Consider the following 15,002-nt stretch of genomic DNA (forward strand, 5'->3'; position numbering starts at 1 on the left):
ACCAAGTGTCAGATGCCGATAAATAATGCATTTCCTAGAACTAACAATGACTTAACTGACTGGTGCCAAGGATTTAATGTGTGATGTCAATTCACACAGGTGTAGTACATCACATTAAAAATGAAAATAGAATATATGTAGAGTATTTTCATGACGTGTCATCAATCAGCCATATTGACGCTACCGAATGTAAACAATGCCACTGAACCAAATTAAGTGATTATTTCTGCTAAACATGGTCAATTATTGTCATGTTTTGGGCTGTAGTAATCGGTCGGACCAGAAAAAAACATTTGGAGTACTACGGATTGCCAAAAGTTATAACAAATCAAGGAGAAGAGTGCAAAAATGTCTGACGAACAAAAGTCGTTTGTGGTTGCCCAAACTGAACCAGGATTTCCCGGGCAGGAATCTTGACAACATTTGTGTTTGTTCTTATTTCCGGTCAGGTAGGTTAAATGTTTAATATCTATGGCTAATATCATAATTAATACTGCTTGTACATATCTTTACCCCCTATTAACTTTAGTTTGTCAAACTACTGTGCCCTTTCCTGTTTACCAAGTCCATCTGTATATGATTTATCAGCTTACACACATTTTCTCCGTGGTTTAGACAGCATACATTAGCAGAACAACGTATTCAGTAGTACATTACCCTGGGATCCATGCTGTTGTTTACATCCGAGTTTTGCAAGTAAGGCCGCACATCCGTTAACTGACCAAACCGACATAAGTGCACACCCTTTATATTTGTTGTTTTATCTTTAGAAACCTGCCAAACTTACCTTTGTGAAATGTTTTGCTTGAAACGTGTTTGTATATTACTTCAAATTACTGTTTGGATTGATATTGCACAGACATGTTATTAGGGGGGCTAAACTTTACTTAATTATTCTACTTACGTTTAAACTTTTTATGCGACTGAACATAATATCACATCTACACGCTACTGACACGACTGTATTTGAGACCGCTCCTTCTGTGATCAGCTTGAGGCGCGCTACACATTCCAGGAACGTAGTTTTGTTGCTTGCCAGTTCAAGAACCACCCAATGAACGTTGTGACTCCGCCCGATGTCAGGTGCAACTCTCTTTGAGAGATCACTAAACTTGCTCTCACTGTCCTCAGACAAATCACTTCATCTCACTCTCAAGAACACAAAGAATCTCCGCAAGTGAAAGGACTGCTTTTTGACTCCCCCTGGACGGATATATATCATGGATTTGATCTAAATCAATTTGTAGGCTAACAGGTAAACTGTCTTTAGCAAAACTGCCAGGCATTTCACTAATTTTTTTTAAATGATAATATTATGTGATAATTATGAAGTTAAATTCGACCAAATATGAGCAAAGTTACAAAAGTGTTTTTTTTTTTTTTTTAAGGAACGGAATGTAGGATGTGTTAATTAATTAAAAGGATTAAAGAATTTATTAATGTTATTAACATGAAAATTAAAGTAGTTTCAGTTCAGCATGTACAGTTACAGTTCCTGTAACAGTACAAGAAACTGAGGAATAAAAATGTAATCTTACCCTACCAATCAAAACTTTGGAATAATTAAAAAACAACGTGTGTTTTTGAAATAAGTCTCTTATGCAAAAGACTGCGTTTATTTGATGAAAAAAAAAACAAACAAACAAAAAAAAACAGTGAAACAGTACAATATTGTACAAACTACAAAACAATATTGCTAAATATTATTACAATTTAAAATCGGTTTTCTATTGTAATTTATTTTAAAATGTAATTTATTCCTGCGATGATAAGGCTGAATTTTCAAAATCCATTACTTCAGTTTTCAGTCACGTGATCCTTCAGAAATCATTCTAATATGCTCTTACTATTTGTACTGTATTTTAGATCAAATGCACCCTTGGTGGGACTTCTTTCAAAAACATTCAAAAATCTTAATTATTCCAAACTTTTGACTAGCTGTATATATGATTATTAAAATAGTTTGTAACAGATTCTCAGTGTATTTTAATAATGTTTTTGTCATCTGAAATTTAAATTTGAACTCAAAAGTTGTCAATAACATTTTGTAAACAATATGTTAAGCTTACTGTCATTCAGAAGTATGGGATCAGTAAGTCTCTTATGCTCATCAAGTATTTTTTGATCAAAAATACCAAAAAAACAAACAAAAAAAACCTTAGTAATATTGTGAAATGTTATTACAGTATAAAACAATAGTTTCTATTTTAATACATTAAAATTTTATTTATTCCTGTGATGCAAAGCTGAATTTTCATCAGCCATTGCTCCAGTCTTCAGTGTCACATGATTCTACAGAAATCACTCTGATATGCTGATTTATTATTAGAATTATCTATGTTGGCAACAGTTGTGCTTCCAAATATATATATATTTGGAACCTGTGATACTTTTTTCAGGATTTTTTTTTGATAAATAAAACGTTAAAAAGAACAGCATTTATTCAAAATATACATCTTTTCTATAAATGTAAGTCTTTGCTATCACTTTTTATCAATTTAACACATCCTGCTGAATAAAAGTATTAATTTCTTTCAACAACAGCAACAACAAGAAAGAAAGATGTACTAACACCAAACCTTTAAACGGTAGCGTATATTGTTAGAAAATATTTCTGTTATAAATAATGCTGTTCTTTCTAACTTTTTATTTATTCATCGAAGAACCCTGAAAAAAGCATCACAAAAAATATTAAGCAGTGCAGCTGTTTGCAACACTAATAAATCAGTATATTATAATGATTTCTGAAGGATCATGTGCTTTGATCAGAGGAATAAATTATATTTTAAAGTATATTATAATAGAAAAACATTATTTTACATCATAATTATAATTCATATTATTACATTTTTCTCTGTATTTTTAATCAAAAAACACAGCCTTGATGATCTTAAGTTACTTCTTTAAAAAACCTTACTGATCCAAAACTTTTGAACAGCAGTGTATGTATCACTTTTTATTTTGCTTTTTTGTAGTTTCTACAACAAATTAATTTCTTTCTTTTTAATTAGGAGCTGAGAGCAACAGTAGACAGGATGAGCTGGGGAGCACTTTATGCCCAGCTGGGAGGGGTAAATAAACACTCCACCAGCTTGGGAAAGATCTGGCTGTCTGTCCTCTTCATCTTCCGCATTTGCATCCTTGTAATTGCCGCTGAAACAGTCTGGGGAGATGAGCAGTCCGACTTCACCTGTAACACACAACAGCCTGGATGCAAAAACGTCTGCTACGACCACTTCTTTCCAGTCTCCCACATCCGTTTCTGGTGCCTGCAGCTCATCTTTGTGTCTACACCAGCTTTGCTGGTGGCTATGCATGTGGCGTATCGCAAACGCAATGTAAAGAAAGGACTTTTGGCCAAACGAGCTGCCGGCGTGAAAGGGGATGACCTGGAGAGCCTGAAAAAGAGGCGTCTACCCATCACTGGGCCGCTGTGGTGGACCTACACCTCCAGCCTGTTCTTCCGGCTCCTTTTCGAAGCTGGATTCATGTACGCTCTGTATTATGTCTACGATGGGTTTCAGATGACACGTCTTGTGAAGTGTGAGCAGTGGCCCTGTCCCAATAAAGTTGACTGCTTTATCTCACGACCAACAGAGAAGACAGTCTTCACCATTTTCATGGTGGGATCTTCTGCCATTTGCATTGTGCTTAATGTGGCTGAACTGGCCTACCTGATTGTCAAAGCATTGCTGAGGTGCTCAGCCAGAGCCAAAGGAAGGCGGGCGTTCGTTCACCAAGATAAAATGTCCACAGAAAAGGCAAACTTACAGAACGAAAAGAACACAAGGTTGCTTTCATCCGCTTCGGACACCTCAAGCAATAAGACTGTTTAAGATTATCCTAACATCCAGTGACTAATAGGTAACAGGCTTATAGATGACAGTGTTTTAACTTTTCTAATGCCATTAGAGTATTAGTATGTGTTTTGTACCTTGTTTTTGACAACCTGAGAATACAAGAAAGCCACAAACCTGCCAGCATGCTTCATTCCAAAGCTGACATTCCTCCCCTAAGCTAAAAGACAATTAAGGCACATGGCACTGCATTGTCTGGGAAAATGTTGGAGGTTGTTGAATTTCATTTTCTACATTACTCAAAAGCCAGTCACGTCTCTCTCTATGGCATCTGAAAAGCCCAAGAGTGACTCCTAGTGGTCACAACGACGTAAATGAAGTTCAGAGATCGTCTTTGCACAAAAATGAGCGTCCTTTTTTTTGAGGGATCTTTTATTGTATATAAATGCTTCTTTTTAATTTTACAAGATAATTAGTTCTGCTTTGTTTACGCAATTTCTTTTCCTCTTTCTGTTACCCATCAACAGTTTGACTAGCAATCTCATTTATAGAGCTGAGTTTTGTGATGTATGTTTGTATTTTGTGCTTACTTTGGTACATCATTTAAATGTTTTTAACAATGGCACATCTGTGTGTAGTTTTAAGCCGTCTTTCAATGTTATCCGCATTGACCACCCTGCTGAAAAAAAAAAACACAGTAGACACATCACAAAATTTGTAATTATTTTACTGGTTATAATGGTACTTGTACTGGTTTTAATGGAAACTGTAATGAACCTTGATGGTTTTTACTGCACTCTAAAAATGCTGGCCTAAAAACAACCCAATTTGGGTTATTTGGCAACCCAGCGGGTTGGTTTAAATGTTTTTACTCAACATGCTGGGTTGTTTTGAGTTGACTATTGTTTAAAATTATTATATTGCTGGCTTAAAATAGGCTGGAAATTTAAAATCACAAACAGAATTATAGAGGCAACAGCAATAATCAAAAGATGAACATTTATTATTAAGCAAGAACACCCATGGACAAAAATGTAAGACAAATTACATTTATTTGGGTGAATACAGCATAGTTTACAATATTACATGCATTTCAACTAGTTTAACAAACATTTTAGAAAGAAAAATGTAACATGAAGCATTTTAATTCAAGTGTATTCAACCATTCTCTTTAATCACTTTTCACCGAAATAGTGCTAATTCTGTTGCCGAAAATCTGAGCCGGTGATGGGCTGCTGTTCACCGGGGGAACTATGATCCTCAGACCGCCGCCTCGCATTTCACTCGTAGCTGAAAGATGCCGTGACTGACACAACTTGCCCACAAACAAACAGAATTGAGATTAGACAACATATTTTAACATCACAATAAATGAAATTCAGTATTATGACGAATAAAATAAGTTTATGTTATGCAAGGTAAAAAAGGCATTTCCATCATGCAAAACGACTGCTGCTGACGCATTTAGCTGACTGACATCTCGTCCTTGTATGTTGCGTTGCATAAACTAATATAATTTACAGCATAGTAAAACTTTAAATGTATAAAAACCTTTATTTTGCTAAAGAAGTGCACCAAATCAGCAGTGCTGAGAACCGCTCTCTCCTGTAGAGGACGCAAAAAGTCTGCGCACTGACTGCAACTCAGCAGCTGGGTTGTTTCGTCTGAGACCCAGCAGCTTAGTTACAGAAAAACTGTAAAAAAGAAAAATCTAGTACCTGGGTAAAAATATTGAAAATAACCCAATAAAATGGCACAACAAGCTGAACCCAGCATCTGGGTTTAAAAAAATAACCCAGCGTTTTTTAGAGTGTGGTAATTGGTCGCCTTCTATTGGTGGCTTGTTAAACCATTAAATCTTAATGGAATGTTCCAAAACACACCACAGAAAATCATTTTTAACGGTTTTGATGGTTAAAAGTTGATGGTTTGTAATATTTGTATTTGGTTATTTCTGTGATGGTTTCTACCCTGATAGCATACATACATCATGGAGACGTCTGTTTGACATCTGCATTTACATCTGGAAGACGTACTTTTTAGAGTGTTTGCTTATCAGCAAATCGTCTATAGGATGTTTCCTATCAGACGTCAGATAGACATCTATTTGATGTCTTTAAGATGTTTATGATTTAGAATGTGTGTAAAACTGACATCCTACCGACATCTGTCAGATGTTTGTACACAGCAGATGCTTTCCAGATCAAGTGATCTTTAACAGACATCTTGCAGACGTACGTGTGCTATCTGGGTATTGTTTTTTTCTTTCAGCAGAGCCCTACCAGGGATTTTATATCAGTATACAGCAGTGCCTAATGAAGTTGTCAACAAATAAGGCTGTAATGGCTTGAGAATGTTTACTAACGGTGCGTACTCTGTGGCCTCGTGTCAGTCCATCTTCCTGTTGACAGGTGAGAGCTTGTGGTCTCGATCTTCGTCAGCTGTCCATTATCTTCTGCCTCTTTTTTCTCCTCTCTCTCAGAGTGTCGAAACATGTCAGCGGTGACCAGTTTTGTTTTTAAGGCTGTAATTGAACCGCGGGAATTATTGTTTCCAAAGTTTCCACATGGTATTGATGGAATCTTCTGCTGTTTCCTAAAGCGAGCTGTGATCATTTTTGATAGCCAACTGATTGTAAAAGTACATTTCTTTGTAATTTTGGCTAACAACTTATCTTTATACGAATATCTTAATAAAAATTATTCAATGTTTGCTGCTTGTCAGTATTGTAATTCCCGTAGGGAAAACCAGTGAAGGGCGTTGCATTTCTGTTCCATTTTAGGAAAGGCCTGCTGCATGACTGGATACTTTCCCATGCAGTACAAAGATTCCAGAATTTTTTACTAGACTAATTTTTGCCTTTTTGCCAGTTTACTATTACAAGCCAGCTTTTAGTACTTGCTTTAATTACTAATATAGGCTAATAATGTAAATTCTCATTTCAACACTTTCAAGTAGCCTACCTGTATCTGCAGTAGAGAATAATTAACTAATATCGCTCAAGCAAAAGTGCACTTGAGGAGCACACAGGTGATTTTATTTTTACAGTCATATAAACAAGGTTTACACTACCAGTCAAAAGTTTTTGAACAGTAAGATTTTTAATGTTTTTAAAGAAAAAATACAACAAAAGCAGTAATATTGTGAAATATTTTTACTATTTAAAGTAACTGCTTTCTATTTGAATATATTTTAAAATGTAATTTATTCCTGTGATTTCAAAACTGATTTTTTAGCATCATTACTCCAGTCACATGACCCTTCAGAAATCACTGTAATATTCTGATGCTGCTCCAAAAAATATTATTATTATGTTGATAACAGCTGAGTAGAATTTTTTTCAGGTTTCTTTGATGAAGAGAATATTCAGAAGAACAGCATTTATCTGAAAAATGTTTTGGTTTTATATGTTTTATAAAATTATATAGTTTTGTAACATTATATATACATTTATCATCACTTTTGATCAATTTAAAGCATCCTTGCTAAAAAAAAAAAAAAAAAAAAATTATTTTTTAGAATTTATTCTACCCCCCATCCCCCACCCCCATCCCCAAATTAAATAAATAAAAATAAAATACTCCAAGCTTATGAATGGTATAGTGTAATTTTAGTGTAGCTTTTTATCCTGTACTTAACTGTTTTAAATATTGATGATGATAATAATAATAATAATAATAATAATAATAATAATAAATGCGGAAAAAATAAATAAATGCAGTATTAATGCCTTTGCTGTATTTTGGAGCAAATAAATCCAGGCTTGGTGAGCAGAAGAGAATTATTTAAAAAAAAAAAAAAATAAATAAATAAAAAAAAACATTAAAAATCAAAACTTTTGACTGGTAGTGTACATAACGCAACTTGTGCTTTAGGCACGATGTTATTTAGGCACGAAGCTTATGAATGGTATAGTGTAATTTTAGTGTAGCTTTTTATTTCAGATAAATGCTGATCTTTAAATCTTTCTAATCATTAAAGAATCCTGAAAAAATCCTTTACCTAACTGTTTTAAATATTGATATAATAATAACAATAAATGCAAAAAAAAAAAAAGAAAAAAAAATGCAATAAATGCAGTATTAATGCTTTTGCTGTATTTTGGAGCAAATACATGCAGGCTTGGTGAGCAGAAGAGAATTATTAAAAAAAAAATCTCAGTGTTCAAAAACTTTTGACTGGTAGTATACATAACGTAACTTGTGCTTTAGGCACAATGTGGTCAGTTATCTTGATCATTTTTTTTACTCCGCTAACGAAAATAGTTCCAAAGTAGAATCAAAGTATCAAACAATGCAACAACGACTGACTGACTGAATGGAACGCGGAGTGATACAAACAGTAAAACGTCCGAATTCTGTTATAAGAAATCTCAACACTCATGGAACACCGCCTGTACATCATATGTACGTATATGTACCGCCTGTACATATCATATTATTATTATTTGAAAAGAATTATAATCATAACCGTCATTACTAACGTTTTTATTATTATTATTACAATATTCTGCGGTATAAAGTGAAATAAAGCATCTGTCTTTATGTCAAATAATGTGTTGGAGTACAGTTAAGTTGGGGCGATGAGTTTACCCCAGTTGACAGGGGCGTGGCGTGCGCGCTGACTGGCCGATGACTTTCTGAACGCAGCACTCTTGCATGACCACTCAAAGTGACAGTAGCGATGGCTGGGAACGGGAGACAGCTGCGCTTGGTGAGACCCCGTCTCCACACTCGGTTTGCCATGAAAAACTAGGTTTTCTACGAGAGTTTGGCCTCGGGTCTATGTGTGAAGAACTTTTGTGAATGAATAAGTTGGCCGGCCACTTTCAAAAGAGTTTGGTAAGCTGGCATTGCTGCCAGGATTTGGGAACGGGGGGAGCGGGGAGGGCTCCTGCTACCTTTGGGAGGTCTGTATGCTTTCAACGCACTCAAACTGTGGCACCAGTGGCCGCTGGATATTGCTTTCTTTAGATAAGTTTGCCTACTTCAGTCAAGGTATGCTTTCAGTTAGGTGTACGAATCTTTTTTTTCCTTTACATCCCACATTAATTAAATACGACTTTTTGTTAACTGGTAGGCCATCAGTTTAGACTTAATTTGGGTGGTTTGTGCCTACTAACAGCTAACATCATTTAGACACATTTCAAGAAAAGAGCTGCTGTTTAAGATGACAGGTATAAGCGCATAATCAGTGGAAAGAATAGAAAAATTCTCTCTGACAGATGGATCTGAACGTACAGTGAGAACAGTGGACAATTACTATCATCAGCTAATTATGTGAACAGCAGCAGTTTGTAATTAAATGCTTAGCTGAACGATCAAAGATCAAACGTCAAGTGTTAGTGATAATTATATACTAAAAACTTTAATAACTGTAATGAAAATGAGCTGCCTTGGGAACCAAAGGATTTTTAGGATAATTTGATAGAAATGAGCCATACCAGACCATAATTTACTGGAATTTCAAAAAAAAAAAAATAAATAAATAAATAAAAGAGCTAAAACCATTACGATCTATGAAAATATAATGATTTAAAAAAATCCTAATGAATAAATAAATATTTTACAGTTATATAAAGTTATGTAAAAATATATATAGTTAAATGTAAAATAATTTAATAAACAGTTTTTTATTATTATTATTGTTATTATTATTATTATGTAACTTGCACTTTCTGTTTCAGGGTCATAGACTTGATTTAGAACCTTAGTCGATGGATTTGCCGCCCTCAATACAACATCATTTTAGTAAGTAAATATATTGGGGTTTTTTTGCTTCCTATTGTATATTTTGCTCTTTTGGTGGAACATGTCTTTGTTTACTAATGGCAATATCAATCTTGTTGTTTATTTGAGCTCATTATGATAAAGATGAATCTGTGTTGATGAAAATCCTTAGGTTATATCACAACACTCATTTCTGAATTCATCAATTTTTCACAGCACTTACTGGGTGAATTTATAAATTGTACATTTTTAGCTGACAGTTAATTATACTCATGTAGACATGATCTGAGTGTAGATTGACAACTATACAGTGACCTGGTTTTGGCAGTGGCCTGTGTCCATATTTGATTGCATTTTTCACCTTGATGTCCTGAAATTGGCTCTATCAGGGCCCTCCGCGCATCACTGTCCAGTCAACGCTTTCAACTGTTTTTGAACATTATAATGTCGATCTCAGCACATGCCTGCGGGGCAGTGAAGCGAACAGGTGAGAGAGAAAGAGACCGTGTGTATCAGTGTGGTGAAAAAGTGTGTGTACGAGTGTATGTGTGCGTGTCAGTGGCTGGAGAGAAAGCGAGCCAGAGAGAGTTTGCTTACACTGTGCATGCCAGGTTCATAGCAGCCAGCATAGTGAGTTAAATAGCGAGGGGTCACGAAATCCATAAGTTTACGTCAAACGTTTGGTTTTTTTAATGTGATATTTACAGTGATCAATGAGAAGGTCGATTTGCTTGGTTTTCCTAAACGTCGTTTGATAAAGTTGCGCAGGGGAGTGCTTCATTGTCGGATCTTATGCAGAAGCGTGAAATGCTGTGTGAGTTCGTAAGGGGCTGAGCGTGTTTTATACGTTAATTTAGGCTTCACCGTGCCCGTTTGAACGGGCAGCGCAGGCCTGAGAAGATCCAAACAGTCAATGTCATGTTATTTTCTGCTCCCCTTTTAACCCTTTCCCTCACCTCTCTCTCACTCTTGCCCTCAGACTGTACTTTCTCTCTAGGCTAGAAATCGTGAAGCATGGGTGACTGGAGCTTTCTTGGACGGCTCTTGGAGAATGCACAGGAACACTCGACCGTGATCGGCAAAGTCTGGCTGACAGTACTCTTCATTTTTAGGATTCTGGTGTTGGGAGCGGCGGCCGAGGATGTCTGGGGCGACGAGCAGTCGGACTTCACCTGCAACACGCAGCAACCCGGTTGCGAGAACGTCTGCTACGACGAGGCCTTCCCCATCTCCCACATCCGCTTCTGGGTGCTCCAGATCATCTTCGTGTCTACGCCGACGCTCATCTACCTGGGCCATGTCCTGCACATCGTTCGTATGGAAGAGAAGCGGAAAGAGCGCGAGGAGGAGTTGCGAAAGGCCAGTCGGCTCCAGGATGAGAAAGAACTCCTGTATAGAAACGGAGGGGGAGGGGAGTCCGGTGGACGGGGTGGGGGCGGCGGCGGCAAAAAGGAGAAGCCGCCAATCAGAGACGAGCATGGCAAAATCCGCATCAGAGGTGCCTTGTTGCGCACCTACGTGTTCAACATCATTTTCAAGACCCTGTTTGAAGTGGGGTTCATTTTAGGTCAGTATTTCCTCTATGGTTTCCAGTTGCGGCCCCTGTATAAGTGTGCACGGTGGCCCTGCCCCAACACGGTGGACTGCTTCATTTCCCGGCCCACGGAAAAGACCATCTTCATCATATTTATGCTTGTGGTGGCTTGCGTGTCCCTTTTGCTGAATTTGTTAGAAATCTATCACCTCGGATGGAAGAAGGTCAAACAGGGCATGACCAACGAGTTTGCCCCTGACCGTGAGTCGCTGCCTGACGCAGACGAAGCGGAGCCCGAGTCTCCCAGAACTGCGCCTGCCGCCCTCAGCTACCCGCCAGACTACACGGAGGTGGCGGTGGGTGGCAGAGCGTTCCTCCAGCCTGTGTCGGCGCCCTCTACGGCCGAGTTCAAGATGGACCCTCTGCGCGAGGAGCTCGAGGATTCCTCGCCGTTCTACATCAGCAACAACAACCACAGGCTGGCTGCCGAGCAGAACTGGGCCAACCTGGCCACCGAGCAGCAGACTCGGGAGATGAACGCCGCCTCCCCCTCCCCTTCCTCCTCCTCCTCGTCTCGCTCCTCCGATAACGGGCGGCAAGCCAAAGACGCCGCTCAGCACGCCGGCGCCCCCGCCTCCCCTGGCGGGCCGGAGGAGGGGCACGTCACCACCACGGTGGAGATGCACGAGCCGCCCGTCGTTTTCACTGACGCTCGACGACTGAGCAGGGCTAGTAAAGCCAGCAGCGCGAGAGCGAGGCCCAATGATTTGGCCGTTTAGTGGCTCTCCGCTGCAAAGCGCAGGTTTTTGTGGACAAAAAATACACCAAAAAACAAGAGGAAGTGAGAGGCAGAATGCTGGAATGAAAAAAGTTCTTTCCATTCATTATTAATTCCATTTTGGAATGTTAAAATGCAGAGTTTAGTCATCTCTTATGCGCTTTCTTAATTATGCAGTAGTTGAATGGAGAAGCACACCTGATGCAAGATATGTTACACCAGAATCTCAATGATCCACTGAAAAAAAGTCACTTACGACAAGGCCTAAATGTAGACATTTCCATTCAGCCATTTCAATTTATCAAGTACATTGTATTCAAGTCACCAAAGCTAAAATGTTACACTCTGTGGTTTAATTGAGTAGACAATGACATACATGACAATGACATAATTTTTAATTTATTTTCCAAAAGCATGTGAGAGAACTGGGAAGAAGAAAGTAGTTGTCAAATTCATGAACTCCTATAACTCCTCTTTGTTGTTCCAGCATCTGTCTCTACATTTCCTCACTCTAAAGACAAATCTATAGGTTGTGGTAGAAAAAAGTAAAAAGCACATTGCCTGATAAAAGTGAAAAAACCTTTAATGCATCACAGAGAAGGTCATCCGTACACTGAAAAATGAACATATTACTGAGGCAAGTGAAATACTTAGATAACTGTTGTACTACTGAATGGTGCAGAGTTTTAATTCCTATAGCTTGTGTATTCTCTGGACCAAGTTTCTTTTTTCTTTTTCAATCCCATGATCTGAAGTTCACATCCTGCTCCTCTGTTGGATTTGAGAGTTTTGATATATGACCATGTCCCATCTTGCCATCAGGAACACATGATCGCTTTTGAAGGATGAGACATGTGACATTTGAAATCCTTATTGGTTTTTATTTCGAAACGTTTGAGCATTTTCTAAAAATGTAAGCAATTGGTTGAGAATGAGTACAAAAACAGTTATCGAAAACTTTGCTTTTCTGTAGTCAGTTCGTGGTTGCCAAAAAGTAGTTACTTCAAAATGGACATAAAAAGATGCTGCAAGTGTCTTATGCTGATATGAGTTTATCCCCCTTTTTCTTTCTTTTTTGGTCCAGTTTCAGGTTACTGTGAGGCCCTTGTTTTCTGCTGTTGTATAGAACATGCCTTCTGTAAACATAACAACGTGACAGCACAACTTCACGAGACCCATTTCAATACAATATATGTTGGTTTTACTATCAGGTATACATTTCAGCAAAGCATTTAAAGAGACAGACAGGCCTGAAATAGAAACGGTACATTCATCGCTTCATCACGCAGAGTTTGTGCTTAGGACAGTATTACTTTTGCTTTTACCAGATCACAGTATTTACAGATGTATGTTATTTATTTTCTGCTGTTTTCATGTATCCAAAAACCAAAGTGTGTTATTTTGTCATTTTTTGGTTCTTAAAGTTTACATTTTAGTAAATAGTTGAAGATTTGCACATTTAGGCAAAAGACACTGTTCAATAATTCTTACATCGATAGAAAGGAGGAAATATTTTTGATCCTTAAAGGAAAATGTCTTAATGGTGAAAGTCGTTGTGTTGATGGCAGTATTATTCCACTTAAATAACATCAAATGTAATTTATAAAAACAGCACTTGTAGAGTATAAGAAATATACACGTTTCCCATGTTTTATTTTAGGACTGTTGTGGTGGCCTGAAAGGACCGCAGGAAATTTGAACATTGTGCATTATAGCATTTCATCCACTCTGAATTTGAATTGGCCAGCCAGCCAGCTCTTTCCTATCTCGATCCGTTTGTAGTGTACTTAGTTGCAGCCCATTATTCTCAGATAACGCTCATTTCTTGAACTTCTTGAACTGATTTTCTCTAGCAGAGCTGATTATTCTGACCAATCAGGGAAATGAACCACCTACATATGCTCAGAACAGCAGCCTGTTTCAATGCTGTCTTAAGAGAAGTGCCTTGTGTATTCAATTTTATAAGAACAAGTTGATGTAAATGTTCATTTACCTCAAATGTTTACAAAGCTGTTACTAAATAAACTTTTTGTACCATAAATGCAGGCTGCGCTGTCTTTTTCACTGGAAAACGGCAGGCATCAAAACTCACGTTTAGTGGAATTGATGTTAAATGCTTTCAAGTCCTGGCCTGTTCACTGAAAAGGCTCCAACTTTCACGGAACTATTAGATCATTCTAAAGGTTAGAATACAATTAAGTAATTTTGTCATTTTTAACTAACGCTGACTTCAGTTTAAAAGTTAATGATGCTAACCCTCGTCAAGGCATTCACGCAATGTTCTGTGACCCAGGCCAAAACCATCAAGAACAACACCGTAATGAGAAACAAATCCGCAGGAAGCCTAAGCACGTCTCGAACGGGAACTTGCACTCGTTGACCTCTGACCTTTACGCTTATCAGTCCTCCACTCCAGATTCCTAGAGGGGAAGTGAGAATGAGACTGAATGATGAGGGACACTGAAATGACACATCACCCCCACGATCCGCACAGTCCTCACTCCGTGAGGGAACGGCAATACCACGCAGGCCAGAGGATTATCTATGCCATGTATGAAACGGACAATTTGACGCGGTCACGCCAATTGAATCTTGATTCGGTTTGTGTCAGACAAATGCTGCTTTGTTTTGTTAGCACGCTATTTATAATCTGAAAGTAAAAGTACAAGTGTTGACCTTTTAAGAAGCTTTATTTTAACTGTCTGTTAGTGGCTAAGGAGGTAATACCTGAGAAATTTATCCATTAGCATTTCCATTTATCTTAATGGCAGTTGTTTGGAGAATACACACCCAGAAGTACACAACCTCTCCATCAGGCCTCAGTTCTGGATAAAGTTATTTAGTGTGCTCGTCATGGGATCTCAACATCTCTATTAGTATTTTAAAGAATCCAGTTTCCTAGCACTGCACATAAATACCAGTAACATGCAAAAATCCTAATCCTAATTCAATACTTGCCCTGTTACTGTGTATTACTTTAGCTGGAGCTGAAATACAATAGCTAAAAGGTCAAGCTGCTAAAAAGCCTTACAAAACAGATCTGTATAATCTGCACTTTTAAAAATAAAGGATCCAAAGGGTGTTTCTGCAGCGATGCCATAGAAGAAGCATTTTTGGTTCCTCAAAGAAGCTTTCAGTGAACAGTTCCTAAACATTTAAAAAAC

At 37.7% G+C, this 15,002-nt stretch overlaps 2 protein-coding genes across 7 annotated transcripts; both read left to right on the forward strand.

Moving 5' to 3' along the window:
- Positions 1-1,133: 1,133 nt before the first annotated feature.
- Positions 1,134-6,509, forward strand: gjb8 (gap junction protein beta 8). The gene is made up of 2 exons (XM_051120076.1): positions 1,134-1,255; positions 3,012-6,509. Exon 2 carries the CDS (start codon positions 3,036-3,038, stop codon positions 3,834-3,836), a length of 801 nt encoding a protein of 266 aa, XP_050976033.1. The 5' UTR covers positions 1,134-1,255; positions 3,012-3,035; the 3' UTR covers positions 3,837-6,509.
- Positions 6,510-8,178: 1,669 nt separating this feature from the next.
- On the forward strand, positions 8,179-13,845 carry gja3 (gap junction protein, alpha 3). 6 transcript variants are annotated; one of them, XM_051120077.1, is made up of 4 exons: positions 8,179-8,203; positions 8,367-8,794; positions 9,484-9,547; positions 10,506-13,845. In XM_051120077.1, exon 4 carries the CDS (start codon positions 10,541-10,543, stop codon positions 11,837-11,839), a length of 1,299 nt encoding a protein of 432 aa, XP_050976034.1. In that variant the 5' UTR covers positions 8,179-8,203; positions 8,367-8,794; positions 9,484-9,547; positions 10,506-10,540; the 3' UTR covers positions 11,840-13,845. The 6 variants fall into 6 exon arrangements, with proteins under 6 accessions (XP_050976034.1, XP_050976036.1, XP_050976035.1 ...); XM_051120079.1 differs by having other exon boundaries at positions 8,367-8,638; XM_051120078.1 differs by having other exon boundaries at positions 8,367-8,510.
- Positions 13,846-15,002: the final 1,157 nt, after the last annotated feature.

Source organism: Labeo rohita, chromosome 9 (assembly GCF_022985175.1).
Source record: "Labeo rohita strain BAU-BD-2019 chromosome 9, IGBB_LRoh.1.0, whole genome shotgun sequence".
In the NCBI taxonomy this organism is placed as follows: domain Eukaryota; kingdom Metazoa; phylum Chordata; class Actinopteri; order Cypriniformes; family Cyprinidae; genus Labeo; species Labeo rohita.

Excerpts from the sequence above, each read along its gene's own strand:
- gjb8 (XM_051120076.1), top strand. The coding sequence starts at position 3,036 with ATGAGCTGGGGAGCACTTTATGCCCAGCTGGGAGGGGTAAATAAACAC.
- gja3 (XM_051120077.1), top strand. The coding sequence starts at position 10,541 with ATGGGTGACTGGAGCTTTCTTGGACGGCTCTTGGAGAATGCACAGGAA.